We start from the raw sequence: 17,273 nt of genomic DNA, 5'->3' as shown, positions 1-17,273 counted from the left end.
ATGATTTTCCTCTTCCACACATCGACATGCTAGTTGACAGTACGGCAGGTCATTCGATGTTGTCCTTTATGGACGGATTTTCAGGGTACAGTCAGATCTTGATGGCCCCAGAGGACATGGAGAAGACGTCCTTCATTACCGAGTGGGGCACTTATTGCTATAGAGTCATGCCATTCGGATTGAAGAACGCAGGAGCCACATATCAGAGAGCAGCGACCACCCTCTTCCATGACATGATGCATCGGGATGTCGAGGTTTATGTAGACGACATGATAGTGAAATCCCGAGGTAGATCAGATCACTTAGCAGCCTTGGAGAGGTTCTTTGAGAGGATCAGACAGTTCAGATTGAGACTGAATCCCAAGAAGTGCACTTTCGGAGTGACTTCTGGGAAACTCTTGGGATACATGGTCAGTGAGCGAGGCATAGAGGTAGATCCGGACAAGATTAGAGCCATCCTTGACATGCCTGCACCGAGGACCGAGAGGGAGGTCAGAGGCTTCCTGGGCAGACTTCAGTACATCAGCAGATTCATTGCCAGATTGACAGACATTTGTGAGCCCATTTTCCGACTCTTGAGGAAGAGTCAACCTACTGTTTGGGATGATCAGTGTCAGCGCGCATTTGAGAGGATCAGAGAGTACTTGTTGTCGCCTCCAGTGTTGGCGCCTCCTACACCAGGCCGTCCTCTACTCCTATACTTGTCTGTCTCAGATGTGGCTTTGGGATGCATGTTAGCTCAGCTCGATGATTCGGGCAAGGATCGAGCCATTTATTATCTGAGTAAGAGGATGTTAGACTACGAGACGAGATATGTCATGATTGAGCGTTATTGTTTGGCATTGGTTTGGGCCACTCGCCGATTGAGACATTACATGACCGAGTATTCCGTGCATTTGATATCTCGCTTGGATCCTCTGAGATATTTGTTTGACAGACCCGCTCTGGTTGGTCGCCTTATGAGATGGCTGGTACTTCTTACTGAGTTTGACATCCATTATGTCACTCAGAAGTCCATCAGAGGGAGCATTGTAGCAGATCATCTAGCCTCATTACCAGTTTCTGATGCCAGAGCTATTGACGATGATTTTCCAGACGAGGATGTCGTTGCTGTGACTAGTCTGTCAGGTTGGCGCATGTACTTTGATGGCGCGGCCAACCATTCCGGATATGGGATAGGCGTCTTGTTGATATCCCCTCACGGTGATCACATTCCCAGATCAGTTCGTTTGGCATTCTCGGATCGACACCCTGCCACGAACAACATTGTTGAGTATGAGGCTTGTATCTTGGGATTAGAGACAGCTCTCGAGCTTGGGATTAGACAGATGGAGGTGTTTGGTGACTCCAATCTGGTATTGAGACAGATTCAAGGCGAGTGGAAGACTAGAGATGTGAAGCTTAGGCCTTACCACGCGTATTTGGAGCTACTGGTTGCGAGATTTGAGGGTTTGAGATATACACATCTGCCTAGAGCGCAAAACCAGTTTGCTGATGCTTTAGCTACTCTAGCTTCCATGATCGATATTCCCGTTGATGCCACTGTTCGCCCTTTGTTGATTGAGTCGAGATCTGCTCCTGCGTATTGTTGTTTGATTGATGATATGGAGATAGACGATGGTTTGCCATGGTATCACGACATATATCACTTTTTGAGACTCGGCATATATCCTGAGGCCGCCACGGCCAAGGATAAGAGAGCATTGAGACAGTTGGCCACTCGATTCGTGATTTGCGGCGAGACACTGTACAGGCGATCACCTGACGGGATGCTATTATTGTGTTTGGACCGTGCCTCTGCCGATCGGGTGATGAGAGAGGTTCATGCGGGAGTCTGCGGACCACATATGGGAGGACATATGTTGGCTCGTAAGATCATGAGGACAGGATACTTCTGGTTGACCATGGAGACAGATTGCTACCAGTTTGTTCAGAGGTGTCCCGAGTGTCAGATACACGGAGATCTCATTCACGTGCCGCCCTCCGAGCTGCACGCACTGACTTCACCATGGCCATTTTCCGTCTGGGGTATTGATATCATCGGGAAGATTTCACCGAAATCTTCCAGTGGTCATGAGTTTATCCTGGTCGCCATCGATTACTTCACCAAGTGGGTGGAGGCCGCTTCGTATGCGAGATTGACATCGTCTGGAGTTGCTAGTTTCATCAGATCACACATTATCTGTCGCTATGGAGTCCCTCATGAGTTGATTTCAGACAGAGGAGTACATTTCAGAGCAGAGGTTGACGCCTTAGTACAGAGATACGGCATCCGACATCATAGATCGTCTGCGTACAGGCCGCAGACGAATGGGGCGGTAGAGGCCGCGAATAAGAATATCAAGAGGATATTACGGAGGATGGTCGAGACTTCTCGGGATTGGTCAGAGAAGCTCCCATTTGCATTGTGGGCTTATCGGACTTCTTTTCGCACCTCTACAGGCGCCACACCCTACTCCTTGGTATATGGCATGGAGGCGATGCTACCCGTTGAGATTGAGATGGGTTCGTTGAGAGTAGCACTAGAGCAGCAGATTCCCGAGGCAGATTGGGCTCAGGCTCGATTTGATCAGCTCAATCTCCTAGATGAGAGGAGGTTGAGAGCAGCAGACCATGTTCGTGCGTATCAGAGGAAGATGGCCCGCGCTTTCAAAAAGCGGGTCAAGCCCAGACCATTACAGATAGGTGACTTAGTTCTGAAAGTCATCAGGGGATTAATCAGAGATCCTAGAGGGAAGTTCAGACCCAACTGGAGCGGACCTTATTTCATCAGGGAGTTGACCCCAGAAGGCGCTGCATGGTTGATGGATTTAGATGGAAACCGATTCTCAGAGCCAACCAATGTGGATCAGCTAAAGAGGTACTATGTTTGAGACCATGGTCGCATGATGGGTGGCCGTCATTTCGGTTAGCCATTACCTTGTTATTCCTTTATGATACATAGTCCGTTGCTAGCCCATTGAGCCTCGCATGCGCATTATAACTTTTCTTTCTTATCGCCTTGCTCACATTTTCACACCGGGATAGGGGCCCTTTAATGTATGCATGCATTGTTTGGTAGTTTCATGAGCTTTGGACCTAGAGACATGTTTTTCTCATTATCTTTTCCTATCACTGCACCTCTGCATTTTCATCTCATCTTATTGGTTATGTTATTCGTCTCTTCTTCCTTATCCTATCTACTGTTTGTTTGTCCCATATTCTCTCCACCCTGAGTGGTGAGCCTCCTCAGTTCATCACATGGAGGATAGTCACATCATTTCCATCATCTATCTCATAGACACTGGTTTAGAGATCCTTGGTTTGAGAAGGTCATCTCGTCAGAGAGAGTTTGTTTGTTACCTTATCACTTGGGAGTGTGTCCATTTGTTATTGATATCATCTTTGGGGTTCGTTTGTTCATGTTCAGGGTATGTCCATTTGTATATATGAAAAAAAAAAAAGAAAAAAAAAAAAAAAAAAAAAAAGAAAGAAGAAAAAAAAAAAAAAAAAATCATTATTATTATTATTAGCACATGTGTGTATGTGCATAGTGTTCTTGACCATTGGGTATGTATATTGATGTTTGGGGGTCATTTTTATCGAGTATGTTCGTTATTGGGAGTTCGTATGTGAGCTCTCTGAGATCCCATGTTATTTGTATTGCTTCGTCATATCTATTTGTGAGAGAGATGAGTGACCTTCTCCTAAGGACTCCGAGTCATTGTCCTTTCCATCATTACATTCATTATTGATGTGGCTTCACTTCATGTTTGATCTGAGTCGATCACCACCTTTCTTCACATATTCATTGTTTCGTTGTCGTTTTTTATCGTTGCTTGTGATTCATCTCATTCCCTTCACGTCTTATTCTCTCCTTACAGCTACCCATCTTGGGTTCGATGCTCATTTCGCATCATCATTACACATATCACTATCAGTTCATCCTGTTTCATTTGTCTCCTTATCGATATCATATTCACATTAGGCATCCTCAGGTCCATGGCTCATGAGGTTCACTATACATGTTGCATTTCATATATGAGGGCATGAGTTTTGATCATTGGGTATTTGAGCCTAGTTTTCTTTCATTTCTATCACCCTATCACCTTGGCCTACGTTACGTCCCGTGTCTTAAGACCACCCTGAGGCCATGAGATCAGATGTCGTCTTCAGCAGCCTCTACTTGGACAGGTGATTGAGATCTGGTTGATATTTAGATATTGTCATGCTTCTTCTTCTGGGAGTCGCCTCTTTGAGGTGTAGGTCTGATTCAGTTGTGTTCGGATTACCAGGATCGTGAGTTCGATGATGATTGATTTGGTGTCACCTGATTTTTGACCTATCATACCTCTGGTACCACACTGGGGCATATCCCATTTCATTTAGAGGTTCATGGATCCTCACGGACTTGCGCGACCATCACTTACTGGATGCTCATCGAGACGGGGACATGATCGTTTATCTTACGGAGCCTCTGAGATCCACACAGTCGGGTCCGCACTTCTCGACACTTGGATTCCATCATGCCTCTCCACCTGGGAGGTACATTTTGGGCATGTGTGCATGATTCAGTTATGAATTCGGACGACCATTGTTACATGTTCGATGACAGATGATTTCGTGTCGCTCGATTTCTGACCTGTCGTGCATCTGATGCCCATACTGGGGCATATTTTCCGTTTCGGATGAGATTTACGGACTTTCATGGAGGTCGCATGCGCGATGATGGATGATTTCATGACATTTGTTCTTCGGACCTGTCATGCATCTGATGCCATACTGGGGCATATTTCCGTTTTGGGTGAGTTTTACGGATCTTCGCAGAGGTCACATGTTCGAGGATAGATGATTCCATGCTATCTGATCTCCGACTTATCATACATTTCGACGCCATACAGGGGCATATTTCGGTTCGGATGAGATTTACAGATCATGAGGGAGTCGCGTGCCTAGCCTTATTTGGCGAGATGTATGTAGAGATGATGATATATTTGCTATCCTCACGATGATTCCTTAGTGGAGCCTATCGAGAGCCGTCTAGCCAGGCATGGATGACCTGAGCTCATCTGATTTTTCGACGTATTGCATTCTCGATGCCACATTGGGGCACATTCCCCATCTTGATCGAGATTTATAGATCCCCACTGGTTTACATGATCATCCACGGTTATGAGATACATGCCGGGTCGATGTTTGATCTCATTTTGTCCGGCTACTCCGAGGAGCCTCTTTTGAGTCATTCAGCTAGATTCATACCCTTTGATATAGTCGGATGGGGTTATGTCGAGTGCCTAGATCCCCACGTCATCATTTCAGTGCGGTACACATCAGGCCTTTTATGCATCCCCATGGTGTTATTCTCGGGTCATCAGGGCAGATCGGGTACATTTGATGCCATACTGGGGCATATTTCCCTCATTTAGCCATGGAGGCGATCGTTCTCTCACATGTCCGTCGCGGTCTCCATCACTCGGCCGAGATATATTGTATTCGCCTCACTGACCGTTGTTCCTGAGCGCTTCATTGACATGATCGCTTAGTGGTGCATCGTTCGAGACTCGTAGAGCCCCTTTTAGCCATTTATAGCAGTTTGAGATTTGCAGCGGCATGCCACACTGGGGCATATTTCCCCCACATTGTTTCCTTGCAGTCTGGCGTTCAGAGCCGCCGTTCATTCACGGTTTACGATATTCAGAGTCATCATGTCACATTTTTCAGTTCGGTGTTCAGAACCACTTCTCAGTTTGACGTTCAGAGTCATCACCATCACTTTTTAGTTTCGGTGTTCAGAGCCATCATCACTACTTCTCTCAGTTTCGGCGTTCAGAGTCGTCATCGGTTTTCAGATCGACGTTCAGAGTCGCGTTCTCGGTTTCGGCGTTCAGAGTCGTTATCACTTCTCAGCTTCGGTGTTCAGAGCCATCATCACTACTTCTCTTAGTTTCGGCGTTCAGAGCCATCATCGACTTTCAGATCGACATTCAGAGTCACATCCTCGGTTTCGGCGTTCAGAGCCGTCATCGGTTTTCAGATCGACGTTCAGAGTCGCGTTCTCGGTTTCGGCGTTCAGAGCCATCACCACTTCTCAGTTTCGGCGTTCAGAGCCGTCATCGGTTTTCAGATCGACGTTGAGAGTCGCGTTCTCGGTTTCGGCGTTCAGAGTCATTATCACTTCTCAGCTTCGGCGTTCAGAGCCATCACCACTTCTCAGTTTCGGCGTTCAGAGCCGTCATCGGTTTTCAGATCGACGTTCAGAGTCGCGTTCTCGGTTTCGGCGTTCAGAGTCGTTATCACTTCTCAGCTTCGGTGTTCAGAGCCATCATCACTACTTCTCTCTGTTTCGGCGTTCAGAGTCGTCATCGGTTTTCAGATCGACGTTCAGAGTCGCGTTCTCGGTTTCGGCGTTCAGAGTCGTTATCACTTCTCAGTTTGACGTTCAGAGTCATCATCATCACTTCTCAGTTTCGGCGTTCAGAGCTATCATCGGTTTTCAGATCGACATTCAGAGTCCCCTTCTCGGTTTCGGCGTTCAGAGTCGTTATCACTTCTCAGTTTGACGTTCAGAGTCATCATTGTCACTTTTTAGTTTCGGCTTCCAGAGCCACCACCGTCACCTTGTTTAGGCTTCCAGAGCCATTGCTATCATCCTGTTTAGGCTTCCAGAATCATTATCATCATCTTGCTTAGGCTTCCAGAGTCATTACTATCATCTTGTCTAGGCTTCCAGAGCCACCACCGTCACCTTGTTTAGGCTTCCAGAGCCATTGCTATCATCCTGTTTAGGCTTCCAGAGTCATTATCATCATTTTGCTTAGGCTTTCAGAGTCATTTCTGCCATCTCGTGTAGGCTTCCAGAGCCATCACTACCATCTCGTTTAGGCTTCCAGAGCCATTTCTATCATCTTGGTTAGCTTCCAGAGCCATCACTGTCATCTCGTTTAGGCTTCCAGAGCCATTACTGTCATCTTGTTTAGGCTTCCAGAGCCATTTCTGTCATCTCGTTTTGGCTTCCAGAGCCATCACTATCATCTCGTTTTGGCTTCCAGAGCCATCACTGTCATCTCGTTCAAGCTTCTATCATCTCGTTTAGGCTTCCAGAGCCATTTCTGTCATCTCGTTTTGGCTTCCAGAGCCATCACTATCATCTCATTTTGGCTTCCAGAGCCATCACTGTCATCTCGTTCAGGCTTCTATCATCTCGTTTAGGCTTCCAGAGCCATCACTGTCATCCCGTTTAGGCTTCCAGCGCCATCACTGTCATCTCGTTTAGGCTTCCAGAGCCATCACTGTCGTCTTGCTTAGGCTTCCAGAGCCATTGCTATCATCTTGTTTAGGCTTCCAGAGCCATTGCTATCATCTTGCTTAGGCTTCCAGAGTCATTATCATCATCTTGCTTAGGCTTCCAGAGTCATTATCATCATCTTGCTTAGGCTTCCAGAGTCATTACCGTCATCTTGTTTAGGCTTCTAGAGCCATTATCATCATCTTGCTTAGGCTTCCAGAGCCATTACTATCATCTCGTTTAGGCTTCCAGAGCCATTTCTATCATCTCGTTTTGGCTTCCAGAGCCATCACTGTCATCTCGTTTAGGCTTCCAGAGCCATCACTATCATCTCGTTTTGGCTTCCAGAGCCATCACTGTCATCTTCCAGAGCCATTACTGTCATCTTGTTTAGGCTTCCAGAGCCATTACCGTCATCTTGTTTAAGTTTCTAGGGCTATTACCTTCTAGTTTAGTGTTTAGGGTTAGCTTTTTGGTTTGGCTTCCAGAGCTGTTATTTTCTAGTTTAGCTTTTAGAGTTAGTTTTTGGTGTGCTTCCAGAGCTGTTATTCTCTAGTTTAGCTTTTAGAGTTAGTTTTTTTGTTGGCTTCCAGAGCTATTTTTCTCTAGTTTAGCTTTTAGAGTTAGCTTTTTGGTTTGGCTTCCAGAGCCATTGTTTTCTAGTTTAGCTTTTAGAGTTAGTTTTTCTGGTTTGGCTTCTAGAGCTTTTATTTTCTTCGTTTAGTGTTTAGAGTTAGCTTTTTGGTTTGGCTTCCAGAGCTTTTATTTTCTCAGTTTAGTGCTTAGAGTTGGCCTTGTCATCCTGAGTCACAACTCCTGGCGTTCATATCCACTGGCTTTGCGCATCTTGCCTTCAGGGTTTTACATTCTCCCTTGGTTTCTCCTCACGCCGTTATCCTGCACTTGTTGCCTATTCATCTCATAGTCCACATAGGGTAGTCCCCTTTGGGCGCATTCTTGCTCGTACTCCAGGGTGGTTCGACCGTTACGCATCTTTGACATTGATCTCTTGGGTCACTTTTGGAGACATCTTAGAGAGAGTGTGGATCCTTAGTGTGGCTTCAGAGGCGCTTTGAGATATGTTTTCTTTTAGGATTAGAGCCTTTGTGTTCGTCTGCTAGCCTGAATGAGTTTGCGTTTCACTAGTGTCCTTTTGGGGGTCTCCTTGGTTCTTCGGTAGGGTTCACTTCATTCCACTCACTATTCACACTTTCTTTTCATTCCAGTGTTCATATTCATTGCACTCGTGAACTCTACCGAAGAGGGGCATATTTGTAGACCCCCCCCCGAGGAGCTGAGAGAGGCTTTTCTTTTATTATTTCTTTGCTGTTTTTCGGACGGCTCTCGAGTGGGCTGCTCTCAGGCGGCTGGAGGGGATGGTGGGTAGCGACCAGATGGGATGTGTGGCAGGAAGCATGGAGAGACTTGCGGAGGAAGACACAAACAGGAAAAGAGAGAGAAAGAGAAAAAATGAGAGAAGAGATCTGCAGAGGGGGGTTTTTTCGGGGGCATCGGGAGGAAAAAGGGGGGAAAAACAGAGAGAGAGGGGTAAGAGGAGCAGAGGAAGAATCGTTCAGGTTTGGTTATTTCTCATCCTATGCTCTTCACTTTTATTTTATCTTACTTTGTTTTTGATGGTCACACTACGCTCCTTTATGATATCTGGATATTTGGTTTTGGCTATCCATTGTGTTAAACTTGCTCCTCATTTTCTGTATTGATTGACCTCTGTTTTCCCCTGTATGAGCTACCTGGCAGCTATGCTATTTGCTCACATGCTGGGATACCTTCCCACATTTCTTTTGATAAGTCTCTTTTGATTTTCATAATAGTGGAATGAGGATTTGATGGTATTACCTTTCCCTTTACGTACCCTGTTCTTCTTCATTTCATTTTCTTCTTTCTATCTCCGTCAACTCCTTGGCTACGTACTATGTCGCCACCAGCTTCATTTCTGAGTTTTGGATTGCTAAGAACAGCAATCATCAGATCAGTAGCACACATTAGTGAAGTTCAACATCAGCATTATTTGGACACTTCATGCCCACCCAATGGTGCTGGACCCAAAGCCTTCTGCCAGTCCGCTCACCCACTTCCCTCATTCTTTCCCTATAGATTTAGCATCATTTCCCACTTGAATAAATTCCTATGTCTTACCGCCAGCCCCATCCTCCATGGTTCATGGCCTGCAGCTTTCCCCCCACCGACTAAGCTGGCAGCAGACGCACCCCAAGACTGCTAGTGGATTCTTCCTCGACACAAGCATGGTTCGCCTTGACCCGCTCCGGCCAGGTGGACGGTTGTGCCGGTCGTCATTGACGGTGGCAGCGTCTTCTGGATGCTGCCGGGTTGCTGTTGCTGCTCCCCTCTCCATGGCACCCTTGCTGGGGAGCCCCTTGTTGAAGACGATGCCCAGGTGGAGCATTCAGTCTTGATGGCTTATGTTGGACTTGGGCTTGATGGAGATGAGGCCCAAGGATCTTTTAATGAATGGCCATCGGGTATGGGCTTGAGATGGAGCCCAGGCCCCCATGTATATTGCTGAAGGGCCTCATGTTTTGTTCACCCATTTAAAATTGGCCCATTTGATTGTTTTCAACTTACATAATTTACCTCCTTAAAGTATAAATTTCTCAATAAATTTTCTCAACCTCAATTTCTAAACCCTACTTACAAAACTTGCATATTTAAATAATTCTCCTAAATTCCGCTTTTTAAATTTAATCCAGATTTCTGAAATTCCGATCTTTTATATGTATTTATCTTTATCACCTTATCCATTTATTTATGTACTTAAATTTAAAATTTACATCTTTAAATAATCCGCTTTTTAAATTTAATCCAGATTTCGTTTTTCTTTTATATGTATTTATCTAATCGTTATCACCTTATCCATTTATTTATTTGTTTAAATTTAAAACTTACATTTTTTTATATAATCCTCCTAATCCAGATCTTTAAATAACGCTTCAAAATTCCGATTTCTAAATTTAAAATGCCAAATTCCGAAATTTTAATTCTCACATTAATTTATTTAATCAACGTTATTTATTCATTTGCTCATTTAAAAAAAAAAATCCAATCTTTAAAATAATCTTTCAAAATTCTAATTTCTAAATTTAAATTCCACTTTCCGAAATTTTAAATTCTCACATCAATTTATTTAAATCATCCTTATTTATTTATTTATTTAAAATTCTATCATCAAGCAATTCCTCAAAATCCCGATTTCCAAACTCAATTTCCTAACTTCCGGAATTCTAATTTCCATATGTATTTATTCAACCATTATTTTTGTTATTATTATTATTATTACTATTTATTTATTTATTTAAAATTCTATCATCAAGCAATTCCTCAAAATCCCGATTTCCAAACTCAATTTCCTAACTTCCGGAATTCTAATTTCCATATGTATTTATTCAACCATTATTTTTGTTATTATTGTTATTATTACTATTTATTTATTTATTTAAAATTCTATCCTCAAGCAATTCCTCAAAATCCCGTTTTCTGAACTCAATTTCCTAATTTCTGGAATTCCAATTTCCGTATTCATTTATTCAATCATTATTTTTGTTATTATTATTATTATTATTGTTTATTTATTTATTTAAAATTCCATCATTAAGTAATTCTTCAAAATCCCGATTTCTAAATTCAATTTCTAATTTTCGGAATTCCAATTTCCATATTTATTTGTTTAATCCTTATTATTTTCATTATTATTATTATTTCATTTGTTTATTCTAAAATTCAATTTTAAACAATTCATTAAAATTTCCGACTTTCAAATTTAATTTCTAATTCCAATATTCACATTAATCTATTTAATTATTATTATTTTGATTATTTATTTCAAAACTCCACTTTAAATCAAATTCTCTAAAACTTCTGATTTTCGAATTAAATTCCTAATCCCAAAAATTCCCATCTTCCCATTAATTTATTTAATCATTAGTATTTTATTTATTTATTTCAAAACTCCATTTTAAATCAAAATTCTTTAAAACTTCTGATTTCCGAATTAAATTCCCAATCCCAAAAATTCCCATATCCCCATTAAATTATTTGATCATTAGTATTTCATTTGTTTATTTATTTCAAAACCAAATTCTCTAAAACTTCTGATTTTCCGAATTAAATTTCTAACCCGAAAATTCCCATATTCCCATTAATTTATTTAATCATTAGTATTTTATTTATTTATTTATTTATTTCAAAACTCCATTTTAAATCAAATTCTTCAAAACTTCTGATTTTCGAATTAAATTCCTAATCTCAAAAATTCCCATATTCCCATTAATTTATTTAATCATTAGTATTTTATTTATTTATTTATTTATTTCAAAACTCCATTTTAAATCAAATTCTTCAAAACTTCTGATTTTCGAATTAAATTCCTAATCTCAAAAATTCCCATATTCCCATTAATTTATTTAATCATTAGTATTTTATTTATTTATTTATTTATTTCAAAACTCCATTTTAAATCAAATTCTTCAAAACTTCTGATTTCCGAATTAAATTCCTAATCTCGAAAATTCTCATATTCTCATTAATTTATTTAATCATTAGTATTTTATCTCCATTTTAAATCAATTCTTTAAAACTTCAGATTTACGAATTAAATTCCTAATCCTGAAAATTCCCATATTCACATTAAATTAATCACTAATAGTTTGTTTATTTATCTTAAAATTCTATCTTAAACAATTCTTTAAAATTTCTGACTTCTAAATCTAATTTCCAAATTCAAAAATTCCAGCATTCTCATTCATTTATTTAATCATTATTTTCGTCCTTATTATTATTATTCCATTTATTTATTTCAAAATTCCATTTTTTTAAACATTTTTTTGAATCCCAATTTTTTAACTTAATTTCCGATTTCTAAAATTCTAATTTCTTTCAAGTTTGACATCCTAAAATTCCAACTCTTAAATTTAATTCTCAATACTCCAATTTTCAAATGAATTTCAAAAATTCAATTTTCTCTCTAACAGTTTTAATTCTCTTCGGGTTTCAAATAATCTTCGATTCCTCTTGATTTTATATAAGCATGAATGCTATTTTCATAATTCCAGAATAATGGAATCTGTGATATTAATTCCTGCAAAAATGAATGGGCTTTGGTGGGGGCCCAACATACGTGCTTTCCTCATGATTAATTGATTGTTTGATTGATTTAATTGTCATGCGTGCTTGATTTTATTCTGCTCTATGGCATGCCCGAAATTATCCTTTAATTGTGCACTAACCTCACTTTTTGATAAGCGCATTGTGGCTCGTCACCCAGGTACGTATCTATTCCCATTCCGATATTTCCATATACATGTCTTGATTCTCCTATGTACATGATAGTTCCGGGTATTCATTGTTTTCCTCATCTTGCCATGATTGCTTCGTTTTATTAGTAGAGACCCGACTTTAGGGGCTTAGAGAGGTGCTACGGTCTTTACCGTACCTTCCCGATGAGTAACCTGACCCCCGAACCCGATCCGGTTTTCACAGACCACCTTTTCCAAAACAAGGAGTCACACTTAGGGTTTTTCTTTCTTATTTTGTTTACCCTTTAAAAATAAAACAAAAATAAGTGGCGACTCCAAGTCATTTTTTTTAATCAACAAATCAATTTTTCAAATAAAAATCGAGCTCACCATCGAGTGGGAAACGCATGAGCTGAAATGCGGGGTTCACAAAGATGTTTTTTAAAAGTGACAACTTTCAAAGTGAGAATGAGAAAAAGTGTGTAGATTTAGAAATATTTTTCAATGTTTTGTATTTTAAAAAATTAATTTTAAATTCACCGTACAATTATCAAAAATCCCCTTATTGTTCAGGCCCAACTCCCAGGGCCCATTTTCCACCTGAACGCATGTCTCTGTCCAATCTCCAGTCTCCAATCTCCAATCTTCATTGATCAGAAGACTCTACAGAGAAGAAGACGTCTCTGGGCAACAGGAAACTCCACTCAACGCAACAGAGCCCTACGACTGAGAAGAGAAACACTCGACCTTAGCATCCTGAAGCGTAGGGTTTCGCCCCAAGCTAAATGTTCGGAGAACATTTGGTTCCTAGGTCAGCCGCTGTTTGATTCCGGTTTTTCCTCCTATATATATATATACATATTTTTGCCCAATTACACTGCATATAAGTGCACTATACAAATTGTCTCTGTCTCCAACCCTCTCCGTCTCTCTGGAATGGCGATTTCCTCTTCCTTCCGATTATTCTCAGCCAAAATCCCGCAATCTCTGCATCTTCCCTATCTCTCACTCTCCAAAACCCTAATTTCGTCCACCTCAATTCTCCCAAGATTTTCATTTTTCCGACCGATTTCCATCTCATTTCAGAGGGTTCCTACCAAACCCTCATCCTCATCATCGTCGCCCTCTTTGACCTCCGCTTCTCTGCAACCCATTGAAGACCTCCCTCCAAAGCTTCAAGAAATCGTCAAACTCTTCCAAGCAGTGGAAGAGCCCAAGGCTAAGTACCAACAGCTCTTGTTCTACGGCAAAAACCTCACCCCACTTGATGCCCAGTACAAGACCACTGAAAACAAGGTTCAGGGATGTGTTTCTCAGGTCTGGGTCCGTGCCTACCTTGATTCGGATAAGAACGTGGTCTTTGAAGCTGATTCTGACTCGGTGCTCACCAAGGGGCTCGCGGCTTTGCTCGTTCAGGGACTTTCGGGCAGGCCGGTTGAGGAGGTTGTGCGGGTCTCGCCCGATTTTGTGGTCTTGCTTGGGTTGCAGCAGAGTCTCACACCTTCGAGGAATAATGGGTTCTTGAATATGTTGAAGTTGATGCAGAAAAAGGCGCTGGAGCTTTATATAGAAGCTAAAAGGAGCAGTGAGTTAACGGGTGTTGAGGATCCGAAAGTGGGTGTGGCTGGGACCGGTGAAACTGGGTTGAATTCAAATGTCGAAAAGCCAGTTAGGACCTCGAATTTGAGCTCTAAAATTGGTGGTATTGAAGATTCCGTTGTTAGATTGAGTTCTGAAGTGAGTGGTCGAGATTCAAATCTGGGAGGGGGTGCAACCAGTGAAACTGCTTTAGGGAGTAGGGGAGGGAGAATTAAAGAGATATTGGAGAGAGCTCTTAGTCCTATTGAATTGCTGGTAGAGGATATATCTTATCAGCATGCTGGACATGCAGGTGTTAGGGGAAGTGATGGGGAGACACATTTTAATCTCAAGGTAGTTTCAGAGGAATTCGAAGGGAAGAGTTTGGTTAAGAGGCATAGAGTTGTTTATGATTTGTTGCAAGAGGAGTTGCAGAATGGACTACATGCATTGTCAATAGTGGCAAAGACACCATCTGAAGTTAGTGGTAGATAAAGAACTGTTCTGAAATAAGGTTCCTTTTTTCCTTTTGCTCCATTCATTTTATTGGAGGTTTAAAAATGATCACTTTAAGTTATTCAAAGCTTTGTATTCCATTCATAGTTCTTAAAAAATGAGCTAAAATTCCAATTGTTATTTTGGCGATTCAGAATGCATAAGCAAGTTATATATTGGTGGATTCTTGCAATGGTTTATTTGACTACATTTTTGGATTCCAATTGGGTATTTCAAGTTTATAGAACATTTGGATTGTGTATCTGCATTGAACTTCAAAATTTACTGCTAATGTAAGCTTCAGCTCTTTCTCGGAGTAGTGGTATATCCTCTATTAAGATGATATCTTGAAACCTATGAGGGAATAATTCACGGTCCCTTGATTCCTGGCAAGGAATCAGTTTTCTACTTTATCTTGGATTGTCATTTAGTTCTTGTCAATGGAAGTTTGTAGTTAAATTTGACTTTCTACACATTATTGGTGTATAATTGGGCAGTTTTATATATTCAATGTAAAGAGGTCTTGCCCTTAAAGAATATTTGGTGAAAAAAAAAAAAAAAAACACATCATCTTAAGGTAGGAATACAGACTAATCCACTGTCCAGCTTCTCCTTTCTAAAGTGTCTATCAAGATGTTTAGTTCGATCATGGTGGACAAGAGTGTGTGCAATGTTTATGGTGGCTTTGTTATCACAATACAATAACATAGGCTTCCTAACTTCAGTACTGAGATTCCCCAAAATGATTTTGATCCACAATGGATCACAAATTCCATTAGCCATAGTGTTGAATTCTACTTTTGCACTTGAGTGAGCTACTACAGCCTACTTCTCCACAGAACCAGATTCCCTCCAAAGAAGGTGCAATATCTTGTGGTTGATCTCCGATCTACAATGGAACCTGCTCAATCTGAGTTGGCATCTGTAATGTTCCCTGATTTTTTTTCTTTTTTTTTTTCATTTTTGTTTAGGCACTTTTGGAATCCGGAAGGCATCAAAGGAACAGGGATTAGCTTCAACCCTCTTTTGTGCCATCTTTGAAACAAAAAGTGAAGAAAAAGAGGTAAATTTCATTTCATTATTAATATTATAGTTCTTTGGTTGATTTAAATTAGAATTTTCTTATGCCTTAAAGAGCTTTCAGGAGAATAATTAGACCCTGTTCATGCACCTTCTTTGCCAGGTGCACTTAGCTCCTTATAGAGCAGAATGGAAGGAGCGGTTTATTATAACTTCACCCGGGGGAGACCCTTTGACCCCTTCCATCTTACTTTATCTACTTTCCACTTCCTGAGCTGGGGATCCACTAGGCTAAATCCTTGTTGAGAGGTCCATATGGGAGCTTAGAACAAGAGATACCTGAGAATCCCCACTAACAGACATTGTTGAACCACAGATATCTGTTCTTCCTATTCTAATTGGATTATTTCCGTTTCTGTTTATATGCCAATAAGAGAGAATTTTATCAAGGGATAAAACGCTTATGAATATTAAGCAATATTCTTGTCAGGTCGGCATGGATAATGTCTGATGTAGGAAAATTTGCAGCTCAATAACTTTTGTAAGATTTCATAAATAAGTTTAGGCTTAAGGGCATGCTTGGTTGCAGGATAGATCTTAGAATCTAAGAATGTTATTACTGTATTTGTTCAGACATCTGTCTTTCTGGGGTTATATGGGCACATGATAGTGCTAGGCTTGAGTGGATTTTGCACTTTTCATGCTCATTTGAAACAAACAAGAATCAGTCCTCCCCCCTTACGTTTGATGACTGGGAACATATAATGAGAAAAGACACCTGGAATCAAATAGAATAGAAGGAAAAGTTATTCTTCTTTTTAGTAGTTGCTCTGCTTAAAGTGGTTGAGTGCTTGAATAGAAATATGAGATCTGGGATGTAATAACAGGAATCTCACTTGTTCACAAAATGGTAAACTATGAGAACCACAAGGTTGCTGTAGGTACTTAACAACTCTACACAAACAACAAAGGGATGGCGTTAAATCAAAACTTACAGACTTCCAAGGAAGAGAAGTAGTAACTTCAGTCTGCATCTATTGCTGGAGTACGTTCTTGAGTTTGTTTTAATATATGACTTCCGGAACATGGAAAGTTGCATGAGTTTTCATGGTCTACATGTACCTACTTCATATGATTTTATCTACATTACATGGGTTTGGTGTAAGTGTCTATATGTCTCATCTTTTTAATTTTCAAGTTTAACTTATGATGACTTGGCGGAGAAGGATCTTGATAATGAGTATGGCTACTTGGGTACTACTGCAAAATAAAAAATAAAAAAAACAAATAAATATTTTTATGATTAGGATGAAGAGTAGCTTAACTGAAAATTGAAAAATTAAATATTTGTATGATTAAGGATGAAGAGTAGCTTATTTAGAGTTATATCTTCTTGATTCTTTGTCAGGTTCATAATATTATTAATTCTGTTATTGCAAATCATATATTCCTAGTATGGAGGATATGCTACCAAAAAAGGGGAATAAACAGTAATACTACTTTTGATGTTTAGTTTTTGGAACTTCAAATCTTTATTATTCAATTTTATTGACAATTATTTCTACTTAAACTTTTGTGCCTTCTAAATTAATCTTTTTATCAAAACAAAAGCATGCTTAATCTCTTTTAAGAATCACAACCATGGA

The 17,273-nt window shown here is 40.5% G+C and overlaps 1 protein-coding gene across 1 annotated transcript; it reads left to right on the top strand.

Annotated features, from left to right (window-relative positions):
- Positions 1 to 13,133: 13,133 nt before the first annotated feature.
- LOC100242888 (sufE-like protein 1, chloroplastic/mitochondrial) lies at positions 13,134 to 16,215 on the top strand. The gene is made up of 3 exons (XM_002263431.4): positions 13,134 to 14,626; positions 15,579 to 15,670; positions 15,791 to 16,215. Exon 1 carries the CDS (start codon positions 13,471 to 13,473, stop codon positions 14,605 to 14,607), a length of 1,137 nt encoding a protein of 378 aa, XP_002263467.1. The 5' UTR covers positions 13,134 to 13,470; the 3' UTR covers positions 14,608 to 14,626; positions 15,579 to 15,670; positions 15,791 to 16,215.
- The last annotated feature ends 1,058 nt before the right edge of the window (positions 16,216 to 17,273 follow it).

The sequence above is a fragment of the Vitis vinifera genome, chromosome 19, assembly GCF_030704535.1.
Source record: "Vitis vinifera cultivar Pinot Noir 40024 chromosome 19, ASM3070453v1".
Lineage (NCBI taxonomy): Eukaryota > Viridiplantae > Streptophyta > Magnoliopsida > Vitales > Vitaceae > Vitis > Vitis vinifera.
The sequence above is the reverse complement of the archived record's forward strand: the minus strand, read 5'-3'. Positions and strand labels throughout refer to the sequence as shown.